Source organism: Peromyscus eremicus, chromosome X (assembly GCF_949786415.1).
Source record: "Peromyscus eremicus chromosome X, PerEre_H2_v1, whole genome shotgun sequence".
Classification (NCBI taxonomy): domain Eukaryota; kingdom Metazoa; phylum Chordata; class Mammalia; order Rodentia; family Cricetidae; genus Peromyscus; species Peromyscus eremicus.
In genome coordinates this window covers 87,917,645-87,932,619 of record NC_081439.1, presented here as the reverse complement: position 1 = coordinate 87,932,619, position 14,975 = coordinate 87,917,645, and the positions used below count along the sequence as shown (strand labels likewise).

Genomic DNA, 14,975 nt, shown 5'->3' with positions numbered 1-14,975 from the left:
TTGTTAGGAACAGATGTGCTGTATGAAAATATGAAACTTAAACACACATAAAATAATCAATGTGTGTGTGTGCAAGATGAGAAAAACCTTTATTTATTTATTTTATTTTTTGTTTTTTTTTTTTTGAGACAGGGTTTCTCTGTGTACCCCTGGCTATCCTGGAACTCACTCTGTAGCCCAGGCTAGCCTCAAACTCACAGAGATCCGCCTGCCTCTGCCTCCCGAGTGCTGAGATTAAAGGTGTGCACCACCACTGCCTGGCTGAGGAGAACTTAAATATGACTAAAGAAAATTAAGGAAAGCTTCACAAAACAGATTGTATTTTAGCTTAAACTTAAAGGAAAAGTTGATGTTTTCTAGGTAAACTAAAGAGAAGGGTATTCTAAGCCAGTGATTCTCAATCTTCCTGATGCTGTGACCCTTTAATACAGTTCCTCATGTCGTGGTGATCCCCCAACCATAAAATTATTTTGTTGCTACTTCAGAACTGTAATTTTGCTACTGTTATGAATTTTAATGTAAATATATTTGGAGATAGTTTGTCAAAGGGGTCCTGACCTCAGGTTGAGAACCACTGTTCTAAGCAGAGTACAGGTAATGGCACAGAAATGTAAAGAGTGTTCTTTAATATGAAGAAAGGGAAAATGTGAGAACATTGGGTATCATTCTATTTAAATTCTCAGCAGTATTTTTTTCTAAGAGTGGGAGGAAAAATCATTTCTCAGAAATGTTTTTTTGTGCTCTAAGCTACAACAAAATTAATTAAATGTTCCTTCATTTATATGAGACCATAAGAACTTTAGATGCAGGGTTTGACAAAGAGACAGTGATTTGAATGGCAGTCCCCGATTCATTTCAGCATAGTTGGGTTTTACTCACTCAGGCTTGTTAGTGGTTATGGCAACGGTGTGCCCTGGATCCAAATAAATTAATCATTTAAATGGGAGTCTGACCCATAATGAAGACCTTTGACCAAGACTTGTCTCCTAAATGTGGAAGTTTAGAAATAACATTGGCTTTAATGGAACAAAATATTCATTCTTTTGAGTGAAAGTGATAAATTTATGATAATTACCTAAATAATACTTGTGAAATCCAAATGTTAGATATTAAAATCTTTTAACAGCTTTCCATATTATTGTTGCCAACATACCACGATAAAAATCTATATTTTTTTCTTTTGGATACATTAGACCTTTGATTTTTGTTGCCTAGATTTGGTGTGAATTTGAGGAAATTGTAGAGAGAATTTGAGGAGATTGTAGAGAGTTCAAATAAAGGCATTCTATAAACATGTAGGATTTCTGCTAAAGTAATTTAATAGTTACTGTATATTTATTTTATGAAAAACAGAATGACAATACTAACATACATAGAGTTTTGTGCATAATAAATTTGCTAATTATTACCCAGTTCAGGCATCATTGACATCTCTTTTTAAATTAGTTATTTTTGTTTTATGTATATGAGTCATTTTCCTGCATGTGTATATGTGTACCACATGTGTGCCTGCTGCTGGGGCATGGCAGAAGGGCATCAGATCCCCTGGAACTGAAGTTACAGACAGTTGTGAGTTGCTGTGTGGGTGCTGAGAACTGAACCTGGGTCCTCCAAGAGCAGCCACTGCACTTAACCACTGAGTCATCTATCTAGCCCCACTTTCTCTTTAAAGACAAGATCTCATATAGTCCATGCTTGCCTCAAACTCACTATGTAGCTGAAGGTAGGTTTGAATTCTTGTACTTTCTAACTACATCTCACAAGTGCTATGATGATAAGAATGAATCACCATGCCCTATATCCTTATGCTGGGGACTGAACCCAGGTACTTGCATATGTGAGCACAAACTCTACTACTGAGCTATGTCCCCAGCCCTATTGCCCTTTATGTAAATTTCATACATAGTGAGAAAGATTTTAGGTAAAAGCATGGGAATTTGAAACCAGATACGGGGGCATAGACCACTAATCCCAGGGGCTATGACAATGGGGTTGTGAATTCATAGCCAGCCTGGGCTACATAATGAGTTCTTGGAAAGCCTCATCTACGTAGCAAGGCCCTCCATTCCCCTTGTCCCTCTAAAAGAGTGGGAATTTGAAGAAGGATTAGAGAACATTGTTCGCTGTCACAAATTCCTCGTGTGACTATTACAAATGCAAAAGTGCAGATGAGAAGAGTTACAGGCTGTCACACTAGTAGAATATCTACAAAGAAATAATCTGTACTACATCACTTTGAGCAAGCTGGATATTAGATTTTAGCTATAAATAGCATGGGCTTAAATCATTTTAGAGTCAACTTCACCTTAAAAAATGCAACCAAAGCATATTAACTGAACAAGCCATTAACACATAAGACATGGACTAGGTTTTGTAGAATCTTCCAAAGAATTTCAAAACAGAGTTGCTTACCTCAAGGGCTTTGCGTTCTATTTGTAATAATAGATTATCTCACACATTGAAAACAGCTAAATGGCAGTAAAATGGCTCATAGACCTCTTTGCTTCTATCCAGGTAAAATGCTCTGATGAGACAGATAAGTAAAGTTTTAGGTACATGACACAACTTAAGATATGCCTTAAATGGCTCTCTGAGTTTGAGGTCAGCTTCATTTACAGAGTGAGTTCCAGGACAGTCAAGACTACCAAGAGAAACCCTGTCTTGAAAAAAAGCAAACGAAAGAGATATTCCTTAAAATAGCTGTGGAGAGTTGGCTTTGAGGTTTAAGAGCACTGGCTGCTCTTCCAAATGACCCAGAATCAATTCCCAGCACCCACATGATGGCTCACAACTGTTTGTAACTCTCATCTCCTGGGGATGCAACAGCTACTTCTGGCGTCCATGGACACAAGGCACACATGTGGTGTACAGACATGCGTGCAGAGAAAACACCCACACGTATGAATAAATAATGAGCAAATTAAAAGGATACAGGATGTAGAAAAGGAAGGGAATTCTGGTACCCAGTTGTGGCAGGAGCTACTGCTGTATTGACAGGAACTCCGAAGGGAAAATGGAGATAAGGTGATGTACTAAAGTGAAGACAATCAAACAAAATGATAATGTAGGACCAGATCCTAAAGCCAAGATTGGCAAATATTTTTCTGAGAAGGCCAGAGAGAACTATTTGGGCTTTTGTAGGCCATGCAGTCTCTTACCCAACTTGATTCTGTCATAGTATGAAAGTATATATTGACAGTAAGTAAAGGAGCGAATATTGTGCCAGTACAATTTTGTTCACAAAACAGGCAGTGAGGAGGATTTACCTTCCAGGCTAGAGTTGGCACACCCTTTTCTTAGAACCTCTATATCTGAACTATGTGCCAAGTTATATCTAATGGATTCAGAGGAATCAGGCAGTAATTTACATTTTAGGGAAGAACAGTGGTACTCAACTTCTGTCTACAAATAGCAGAAAGCATCTTCTATTGTAACAATTTACCATAAATTTAGTGGCTTAATACAACACTAATTGACTGTATTAGAGTTCTCTAGGTTAGACGTCTGACTCAGATCTCACTGGGCTAAAATCAAGGTGTTGGCAGGCTGTCTTCCTTTCTGGAGGCTCTAGGGGAGAATCTGATTCCTTTTCTTTTCCAACTTTCGAGGCTGCCAGCATTCCCTGGCCCACGGCCCTCTTCTCCAACTTCAAAGTCAGCAGTGATGAGTTGCATCCTCCTCACATTGCATCATTCCAGTCAACTTGCTTTCAGAATCATATTGCCTCCTCTGATTCTGACTCCTCTGCCTCACTCTTCCACACTTGAAGGCCTGTGGTTGACACTGGATCATTTAGAATCCTTTTCTTACTTTAAGGTCAGCCCATGAGTAACAGTTTCTCTCTTATTGTGTGTAACCTATGATATTCACAGATTTTAGGGATTGGGACCTAGACATCTTTGAAAGACTATTATTTTATTTGTCAGTCTGTTCTCTGAGGCTCCAAGATTTATTTCTCATATTCAAAAAGTGATGGCTCTATCCCATCCCAACATCATCAAAAGTTTCAGAGTCTAAAGTCTTAGCTAAATGTCATCAGCTCAAAAGTCCCATATTTCATATTTAAATCACATTTTTCTGAGTCTGGTGTACATGGGGATAATATTCTTCTCTATCTGTGGCGCACACACACACACACACACACACACACACACTTTACTGCTGAAATATAATAGCAGAAGATGTACAGGATACCAATTATCAAAAAGTTCTATGTCCAGTGAATTTAAATTGAGAAGAAAAAAAGAGTTACAGGTACAAAGCAATTTCATAAGTCCAGCTAGGCAAATTCCAATAAATACCAAAGACCAGCCATGATTTTCTTGGGCTTACAACACTGCCTCCCTGTCACTGAAGCTCTGCCTTCTGGGCTGTGGTTCAACTCTTCTAAATTATCTGTTCATGAAGACTAACATACACACACACACACACACACACACACACACACACACATACACACACATATATACATATATACACATATATACACATATATACATATACATATACATATACATATACATATATATATATATATTTGGTTTTTTGAGACAGGGTTTCTCTGTGTAGCTTTGCACCTTTTCCTGGAACTCACTTGATAGCCCAGGCTGGCCTCGAACTCACAGAGATCTGCCTGGCTCTGCCTCCCGAGTGCGCCACCACCGCCCGGCAAGACTAGTATATTTTTACAGCAGAGTAGTTTGATCAATTTCATCTTCACTAGGGTCTTTTTATTTATTTTTATGATGATAATATAATTGCATCATTTTCCCCTTCCCTTTCCTCTCTCAAAATCCTCCCATATACCCCTCCTTGCTCTCTTTCAAATTCATGGCTTCTTTTTTTTTTCAGTAGTCATTGTGATATACACACGTGTATGCATGTGTACATAAATAGTCCTAATTACAGCTTCCTCAATCTGTATAATATTGACAATACATACAAATTTTTTAAAGGTCAGTAGGATTCTTTCTTTATATATCCCCCCCCCCATTAATCGGACCTGGAAGTGTTTGTGCTCCTGCCATTTCCAAATCTTGTAGGTCTTCCATGGATGTGATGATTATTCATTCCGTTTAACAAGAGGCTCTTGACTGATCTTCCCTAGACAATCTTATTTCTCTTCTTGGCCTCAACTGAGATGGTTGTGGAGGTCTATGAGCCACATGCTTAGTATTCCCAAAGAGCCTTATATGTGACTGAATATTTTGACCTTTTGATCTGACTGAGATACTAGCTAATGATTGTCCAACCCTACTCTTCATTCAGAGAGCTCACAGTCCTAGCAATGAATCTGTACATTTTAATATCTTTTGTGATTTTGACTGACTGAGAATAATATTCCAGATTGTCAAATTCTGGTTCCTTTTCCATTATCAGTTCTTTTCATTTATTTTTTCTTTCATGCATTTTACATGACCATCCAGAGGACACAGCTTCAGCAGTTTATCTGGAGAGCTCCTCAGCCAAGTGTACAAATTCCTCGTTTACAAGCTGTGCTTTCCATGGATCTACAGGACATGTTTCTGCTATAAGCTTTCTGGGACTATGTAGTTAGGATTATATTTCAGATTTTCCAGTAACGTGTTGGCTCATTTCCCCTGATCCTTGATTAGTAGTGTCTTTAACATCTGTATTTCTCACTCTGCTTACAGTGATTTAGGCATTCTTTAAGGCAATCTTTAGCTTCTTCTCTACCATGATTCTCCACTTCCTTCTGAGCCCTCCCCAGTTTAGTTAACATCCATATATCTGTTCACAGTCTGCGCAGTGCAGTTTAGACTCTGGCATGTTTCTCAAACCTTTGCCAGATTTCTTTCTTTTCCTTTTATTCTGTTTTTAGACATGGTCTTGTGTAGCCTCAAGATCACTGTATAGCCAAAGCTGACTTGAACTCCTGATCCCCCGAAATGTCCCAGGTTGCCAAATTTCACTTCCAAATCAACTTTCTCATTTTGAGAGTATTTTTTTATAGTAGTACTCAGTTTATAGGCACCACAATCTGCCATATTATTTTATATTGAATTTTTTAAAATATTTATTTGTGTGTATGTACGCACACTTGTGAGCATATGCAGGCTCAGGACATGAAGCTTGATGATAAGCTTTACCCACTGAACCATCTTGGGTGACCTGTATTCTTTTTGTCACATTATATTGCATCATGTATTTGTGAATTTGGGTTGGATCCATTTATATTTAAAGTAATCATTGGTAAGGGAAGATTTCTTTCATTTGGCAATATGTTTTATAGCCTCATTTCCTACATTGCTGTGTTTTATGTTTAGGTGATGTTTTATAGTAGAATGTTTAAATTCTTTTCTTGTTTCCTTTTATATACATTATCTAGCTATTTTCCATGTGGTTATCGCAGAGACTGTATTTAAGATGCCTCAGTCTCTCTTTTCAAATTAGTCCTCTACAGTGCCTATGGCAGACCACTGGTGGTGCCTCACACGTCCTTCAGGCTTTGTTTCTATCTCTTCAATTTTCTTTCTTATTGTTCCTCAATTTCAGTAATTTCTTTAAGTTCCCAGATCCTTCTGTCTGTCCTGCCTTTGAATCCATCAAGTGAATTGTCTGTTTTAGCTATTCTACTCGGTTCTACATTTTATTTCAGTTCTTTTTTTTCAGGTTTTCTGTCTCCTTATTGCCATTTCCATTTTGTTCAAAAACCCTTTGAACTTGACTTTCCTCACCCCTTCCTTGGGTTTTTTGAGCATCTTTAACCCAGTAATTTTTTCTGAGACAGTTTCTTTGGATTCTATTTTTCTTTGATCATACCATATTTTCGTGTTTCTTTGTAGGCACTGTGATTTTTATGATACAATAATTCTGAAAATGAGATTTCCCCCTTTCACAGGATTTGCTGTGTTGTTTTTGTTTATTTGATGTCAGTGGTGTGGTTTGCTGTAAGCTGTCTCTGTACCAGGGACCAGGTAGTATGCAAACTTAAGTTTTCTCACTTGTTTTCTGAACCTGTATTTTCCTTTGGAAATTAATAGTGACTTTCTAATTTTCTATATGTGCCTATATGTGTGGTTATGTGTATATATGTATGCATATGCTTATGTATTTATGTACGTGTTCATGCTTTCGAATATCTTCGTTTTTAACATCTGGCTCCCTAAACAGAAAAAATATGAAGAGGTGAAAATAAAGTTCCATCACTTTGAATGTCCTGGACATCATTTCAGCTAGAGGAGAAACTTGTAATCATGGAGAATATAACAGAAAAAGCCCCTTGCCCGTTCTGTGATCAAAAATAGTAGCAATGAGAAGGATGGTAACCTTTTTGTCTGTCATGGTTCTTCTAAGTGGCTTGTGGAACACCTGCATGATTCTCTGTCATGGCACTTGAGGTGGAGAATGTACAGCTAAGAACAGAAATGGACCAACATTAACCACAATTTGCCATCTAAGTGTTCTGAAATACTGATCGTTAAATATTAACTGGATTACATTCAGGCTCCTATAGCAGCTGTGCAGGAAAATGTCAAAGGAGCATTTTCCTTATTAGTCCTATTTCTCTGTGATCAGGCAGGTTCTGCCAGTCCAGTTGTTACCTAGGCAAGGAGACCGATTCCTCTTGTCTCCTACTTATCCTCCCAGGAGCCCATCAAATTGTCTTTATCAAGTAGACCTTGAAGAGAGAGCAGAGCATATAGCTCTGTGTATGGCTGGAGGGAAGGCTATTAACAGAGAGGTGGGAGCCCTGGTAGTAGGACAGGGATGGGTTAATACAGGAACTTGTCTATGATTATTTTAATCTCGTGGATATAGTGAAAATCTAATTTAAAATGAGTAAGGTGGCAGTAAGGAAAAGGTATACTGAGGAAGAAATCTGCAAAAACACCCAATAATGATCCCGAGGGTGAAGAGAGGTTTACAATCTCTTGTGTTTGTAGTGGTCCAGGTATGTGTACATTTGCATTAAATTGCAATCCTGGGGGATAAAATTTAATAGGAATTATTCATTAGACAAGAAAGCTAACTCAGATTACACTTCTAGTAGCAGTGTTGTAGAAAAATGTTAATGAGATATTTTCCATGTTAGTGCTGTGCTGCTATGATTAGGGTTTGGATGCAGAGGAACTAGAAAGATAGATGAAGCTAATATTTGATCGATTTTTTGATAAGGTTTTATGTATGAGCCTCTAATTTTTCTATTTGATCCCGAATGATGTTCCTATTATCATCTGAAAATTTAATAATTCATCAGTATTTATCTCTGTCCTCATTCTATCATAGTCTCTAATGACAACAACATACTCACTCCATGATTCTATAAGCCTTAAAAAGAATCCAAACCATTCTACTTTTTTGGATCTTACAACCATTTTAACTTCACAGCCAAAGTGACTATCTATCATTATGATGTTAACATTATGGTACGTTTTTTTCTGTTACAGTTTTCATTATGGTTTTATTATAGGATTTTTCAAAGGCAGTCGATGCCTATGTTAGTTTTTTAAGTTGTAGGTATGCAAAATTATGCTGACTATTCTAAATTGCTGGATTCTGTTCAACAGGAACTTCTGAGAGATAAAAATTATTCAAGTGCTGAACCTTGACATACTCTTTGCATTTTCTTTCAGGTTGACAATGAGTGCTCTTGCCCAGAAACTCAATGCTTATTGGAAGGAAAAAACATCTCAAGAGAATTTTGAGAACTTACCTATATCCAGGCCAGTACCATAAGTAATAAAATGTAGAATATGGAAACATTAAGGGTAATGTCCTTCCATCAAATGGAAGAAACAAGGATAAAATAATGTTTTTCACATCAGGAAGGTTAGTTATCTAGCAACAAGAAAGCACAGGTACTAATTACATCATTTTACCTCTTTATTCTGTTTTAAGACTTACGTGGTTTGGTTCATAAATGTGAGGGATTTAATGCTGGCAGTTTAAGAGAGACTAATACAGTGGCCATTTAAATCAAACACTCCTCAGTGGAAAGTCTAGACCTGCTTCTTGATAGTTGTGTGCACTTTGGTAAGTGAGTCACTTTGCTTTTTTGTATTGAATTAGGTTCCATTGATTTTAGAGCAGTACATGCTACAGAGTATGTGTTCAGAGTTAACGAATTTGCTTCCTCTTTATTCTTGCTAAATTTTATTGGGACTGAGCTGATATTTTAGAGCAGAAATAGAGAACGAAACAGAAAAAAGTAGAGGTAGGTGAGGAGAAAAAGATCGGGACAGAAGGCAGGCTGCATAATAGCATACACACAGTTAGTTATAACATCACCAAACTAAATTAAAATTAAAGTGTTAGAGATTACACTGCCCCTCTCATATGAGGGGAGGCTTCTACTTTTTTAAATAGAAACTACTAGATCAATGTATGGTACAAGATTTTGTTTCAAATGCAATCTGAATGCTGTGTGTATGTTTCTACATTATTCTAAATATCTCAGCTCATATCAGTTCTCCATTTTTGCCAAAAATTTGAATTAAGATGAGATGCCATTTTGCCTTTCAAATTAGCAGTAATTAATGTAGTACAACAGATGTTCATATATTGCTAGTACATGTAAGATTTAGCAGCAGAATTTTTCCTTTTTAAAATTATTGTTATATTTATTTATTTTACAACCAGACAGCAGTTTCCCCTCCCTCCTTTCCTCCCACCTCCCCTTCGCCCCTGCAACCTCAATTCACTCCTGTTTCTGTTCAGAAAGGTGCAGGCCTCCCATGGGTATCCACAAAGCATAGCATATCAAGTTGCAGTTAGACTAAGCACCTCCCCTTGTATTAAATTAAGACTGGGCAAGGCAATCAGTATGAGGAGTAGGTTCCCAAGAGCCAGCCAAAGCATTAGGGACAGCCCCTGCTCTCATTGTTAGGAGTCCCAAAAGTAGACCAAGCTATGCAACTGTCACATACATGTAGAGGGCCTAGGTCAGGCCCATGCAGGCTCCCTGGTTGTTGACTCAGACTCTGAGTTCCTATGAGCCAGGTTAGTTGTTTTTGTGGTTTTCTTTTCTTTTTTTTTTTTTTTTTTTTTTTTTGGTTTTTCGAGACAGGGTTTCTCTGTGTATCTTTGCGCCTTTTCCTGGAACTCACTTGGTAGCCCAGGCTGGCCTCGAACTCACAGAGATCCGCCTGGCTCTGCCTCCCGAGTGCTGAGATTAAAGGCGTGCGCCACCAACGCCCGGCTGTTTTTGTGGTTTTCTTGTGATGTCCTTGACCCCTCTGTCTCCTATAATCCTTCTCCCTCTCTTCAGGATTCCCAAGCTTGGCCTAATGTTTGGCTGTGGGTCTTTGCATGTTTCCATCAGTTACTGGATGAGGGCTCTCTGATGACAATTGGGCTAGTCATCAATCTGATTACAGAAGATGGTCAGTTCAGGCTGTGTATCCACTATTGCTAGGAGTCTTAGCTGGGGTCACCCTTGTAGATTTCTGGGAGTTTTCTTGCACCAGGGTTCTACCTGACCCTGAAATGCCCCCCCTTTTCCAGTCATCTCTTTCAGCACTCTCCCTCATCCACACCCAAACCAAATCCCTCAAGTTCCCATCCCCACCTGCCCCCAGCTCACCCAGGAGATCTCTCCTATTTCCCCTTCTTAGAGAGATCCATGTGTCCCCACTTGGGCCCTCCTTGTTACCTAGCCTCTCTGGGTCTATGGATGTATCATGGTTTTCCTTTATTTTACAGCTAATATCCACTTATGAATTAGTACATACCAAGATGATTTTTTTTTTAATTCCATCCATTTGCCTTCAAATTTCCTGATGTCGTTTTGAACAGCTGAGTAATACACCATTGTAAAAATGTACCACATTTTCTTTCCATTCTTCATTTGAGGGGCATCTAGGTTGTTTCTAGGTTCTGGCTATTACGAATAAAGCTGCTATGAATATAGTTGAGCAAGTGTCCCTGTGGCACAATTGAGCATCCTTTGGGTATATGCCCAAGAGTGGTATAGCTGGATCTTGAGGTAGATCGATTCCCAGTTTTCTGAGAAACTGCCTTATTGATTTACAAAGTGGCTGTACAAGTTTACACTCCCACCAGGAATGGAGGAGTGTTCCCTTACTCTACATTCTCTCCAGCATAAGCTGTCATTTGTGTTTTTGATCTTTGCCATTGTGATGGGTATAACATGAAATCTCAAAGTAGTTTTGATTTGCATTTCCCTGGTGGCTAAGGATGTTGAACATTTCTTTAAGTGTTTCTCTAGCAGCAGAATTTTAATAACAGAGATTATTTATTGAGTATTTACTTAAGTTCCAGAATTGTTCTTAGTTCCTTTCATGTAATAATTTATTTAACAACCCACAAAACTCTCAGTATACAGCTGTTTTTACTTTGCAGATACAAAGCTTAGTATACAAAGAACGTGTATCCTTTACACAGGATTAGACAAGTAGAACACAGTAGAGCTAAGGTTCAAATTAAGCAACCAGGTCCCTGAAGCCACACTCTTCTGGAGGGATATAACAAGGGCAATATAGTATAGCGCCTTTAATTTCCTGTTTTCTACAAACAGAAGCTCTAAAGCCCTTCTCTGCCTGGGTTGAAGGATCCACCGTGGTCTGTTTGTAGCTGCTGCCTCTTAGTGTTCTGGTCCTCACGAATAATACAGGCATCTTTCTGCAAGACATTCTTCTGTGCAAACACATCAAAACGCAAGCTAACACGACCTTTCCTCTTCCACTTCTGCTGAAACTGCTTTCTAAGGGCTCTGGCTCTGTAGCTGGGTGGAAACAGCAGACAGCAAAGGTCAGGCCTGACCTTAGAGCTTCAAGGTTGCAAGTCTAGAGCAACGTACAGCAACGGGGAGGTCCAAACGTTTGAGAAAGCGTGACTGAAAGGATTTTTTAAAAAGAGGACATTGTATTTGAGTGGCACAAGTACCGTTCATTTCCATCTTTGTATATTTCTCTTTTTTCTAGTTTTCCATAATGGGATGGTGTTATTTTTATAACTAGAAATAAAAAAGCCGGATTTAAAACAACGAAAAATTACTGAAAGAAGTCATAAAAGAACCATACCACTTTATTGAATAGTCCAGTAGAAGAAGAGTAAAATACAACATAACATAAAACTCACCCTGGTGGTAAACTGGGCCAGAGGTGCCTCTCTCATTCCTGTGTCTTTTCATCAGCCTTTGTTCTCTCCAGTACAACTTTTCACTACTCCTTTCTACAGGGAAATGAATTCACTTTAATCTACAGTCATTGCGTTCCACACTTCTGGAACTGATGAGGGTGGATATGCATTTGAAGAGTTCAACTATGGATGAGTTTATCTTAATAATTTCAACCAATTGTTGGAGCCATCATTTATAGTTAGGAAGTTTAATCACATTATATTGCCTTTTCTGATGGATGTTGGGAATATCAACATAGTAATGTGATTGCAGCATTTTAAATACATGGTTTGGACGTGATGCTGGAGCTCAGACTTGGAGCCTTGTGAGTGCTTGTCAAAGCTGTTCGCTGAACTACATCCCTAAACTCAAAGAACTGTTTTTGAAAGGAAAAAGAGAAATCAGAAGCGTGCAGAGAAGTGGGGGACAGATTTTGATGACAGTGAGAGAAATCAGAAGTGTTCAGGGAAGTGGAGGAGAGATTTTGATGACAGTGCTTCTGTGCCTCCTATAAATACATTTAAAACTTGTTCAGTGATTGGATAAGGAAATAAAACAATTTGATGGGTTTTATTTCTTTATAGCAATGTATGATACACATACTTTTCTCAAGTTAATAAATCTCAGCGGTAAAATTATCCCATTATTTCCTCAAAAAAGGATTCCAGAATAAATATTATTAACCTCTAGAGATAATGGCAGATTAATATGTTTTATATCCACATCTGGAATAGTTATCTATGTTGCTCAAAATATACACATTTCAGACATTGAGGTTGTAAGATTTCTAGCCTATTTTCCACATAAATTTCTTGTTTTCATTTTTAGGACATACCTTTTCAGTGTAGGACAAAGCACAGAGCTAGGATCTATACAATAACATTTCTGGTTTTCCTCTCCCAGGAAGATTCCTGACCAGACATGGGTACAGTGTGATGAATGCCTCAAGTGGAGGAAACTTCCTGGAAAGGTGGATCCATCCACATTACCTGCAAGATGGTTTTGTTACTATAATCCCCATCCAAAATACAGGTAAGGTCCTAGGACTCATTATTCTTTCCCTCACTCCTCATTTGTCCTCCTGTTTCACAGAACCACTTCAGATCATATTTACCTTCTGTAGCCTGGTATTCAGGCCCCTTACTGACTGGCCCCATCTTAACCAGCATCTAACCTTATTTTCACTGTACTTGACCACAGCCCTTCAAGGCACCGCTCCCTACATATTCCTGCTTGGTCTCTCCTCTGTGACTTTCTTTGCTAGTGTCGTCTCTTTTGATTGAAGTGACTTTCTGTGTCCCATGTTCCTATTCAAATCATAGTAGTCTCAGGAGCTGAACTCTTTGGTAACAACTTTTCCTCTCGATAGCAATTTTCAATGATTTACTCTGACCCCCTGCAGCATTTAATTCTTGACTTTTGTTCATATGCCATTTTTTATTTGGGGGCATTTTTGTGGTGTTCAGTTTGTTTAATTCCACAAGAGCTTTGAAATTCTTTAAGACAGTCCCTTACATTCCACACGGAGTCAATAGCTTTCCTATGTCTCCTCTGTAGATTCAACGTCAATAGGGTCTGTCGCACATTCACTACTGTTTGTTGGCTTGTTTGTGTTCTGATGTGCCATATGTTCCTTATAGTGCCAACATCTAAACAGTGCCTGACATTACTCAATAGTTACGTTATGTTCCTAGTAAGTCAGTCTGCTTCAATCCAGCTGGGATCTTTTACATAGTCTTCCTTTTGCCGACCACATGCTGGGAAAAGAAGGTAATCCAACAGAATACCCTTTTTAGAGAAAATGTCCAAAGTGGAAGAAAAGACATGAATGAAGGCTAGGTCTGTAATTTGTAAGCGTCCCTCATAGTCTCCACATATGCCTAAGCACCTTTCTGTGGAAAGGAAATGAGACTGTGTGGTCAGGTTATGAAATTGACTACTAGAAGTTTCTTTGTTCATGTTTTCCTCTTTGAATATGTTATCTTTTATCTGTTCACACTTAGGCCAGGAGAGAACCTTCTAAGCCACTTTACTCCCTTGCAAAATGAATATAATGCAATTTCCAGTTGATACTCATTTTTGTTTGTCATTTTCTTAGGATTACTTTTGGCCACCGAATAAATTTGTTTGTGCTTTTGGTTTTTCCTCCCGAGATTCCCTTCTCAGTGCTATACATATAACTAGCTTTTGGAGTGTGAATGGGATCCAAACTGTATACTGTTACCCACTTGTTAAGCTGCTCTATCATTAAGCTGCGCTTAAGGGAAGTAAAGAGTAAAAGCTAGGACCATGCTTTGCTTCTGAAAGATGATTTCCTCTCTGCACTACAGGAGATGCTCTGTTCCAGAGGAACAAGAACGCATGGAAGACTTATACCTGAGCAAGGCTAAGCAACAGTTGAGTATACGTGAGATGATGCTCTACATCCCAGAGTGGAGGAACCGCTCTCCCTGGCATAAGACAAGGGATTTGAGAAGAGAGAGTTCTTTGGAGGGCTCTGTGCTTGCTCCTCCTAACTGTCACCTAATCCAGAATACCTCAACTTGTCGTTGTCTCCTTGTTCATTCTCCTCCCCGCTCCTCATACACATACACACACCATCACACACACACACACACACACACACACACACACACACCATCACACACGCACACACACACCATCACACACACAGACACCATCACACAACACACACACGCGCACACACACACCATCACACACACAGACACCATCACACAACACACACACACACGCACACACACACATGCACCATCACACGCATGCACACACACGCATCATCACACACACACACATCATCACACACACACACACGCATCATCACACACACACACACACACACACACGCATCATC

General features: G+C 38.8%; 1 protein-coding gene across 1 annotated transcript in view; it reads left to right on the top strand.

The window, feature by feature from the left end:
* Morc4 (MORC family CW-type zinc finger 4) overlaps positions 1 to 14,975 on the top strand; it is a 55,937-nt gene that overhangs the window by 23,585 nt on the left and 17,377 nt on the right. Inside the window, exons 10-12 of the mRNA XM_059251108.1 lie at positions 8,598 to 8,687; positions 13,007 to 13,135; positions 14,434 to 14,499. Of these exons, the coding sequence (XP_059107091.1) occupies positions 8,598 to 8,687; positions 13,007 to 13,135; positions 14,434 to 14,499 (285 nt within the window). The remainder of the gene's footprint in view (positions 1 to 8,597; positions 8,688 to 13,006; positions 13,136 to 14,433; positions 14,500 to 14,975) is intronic.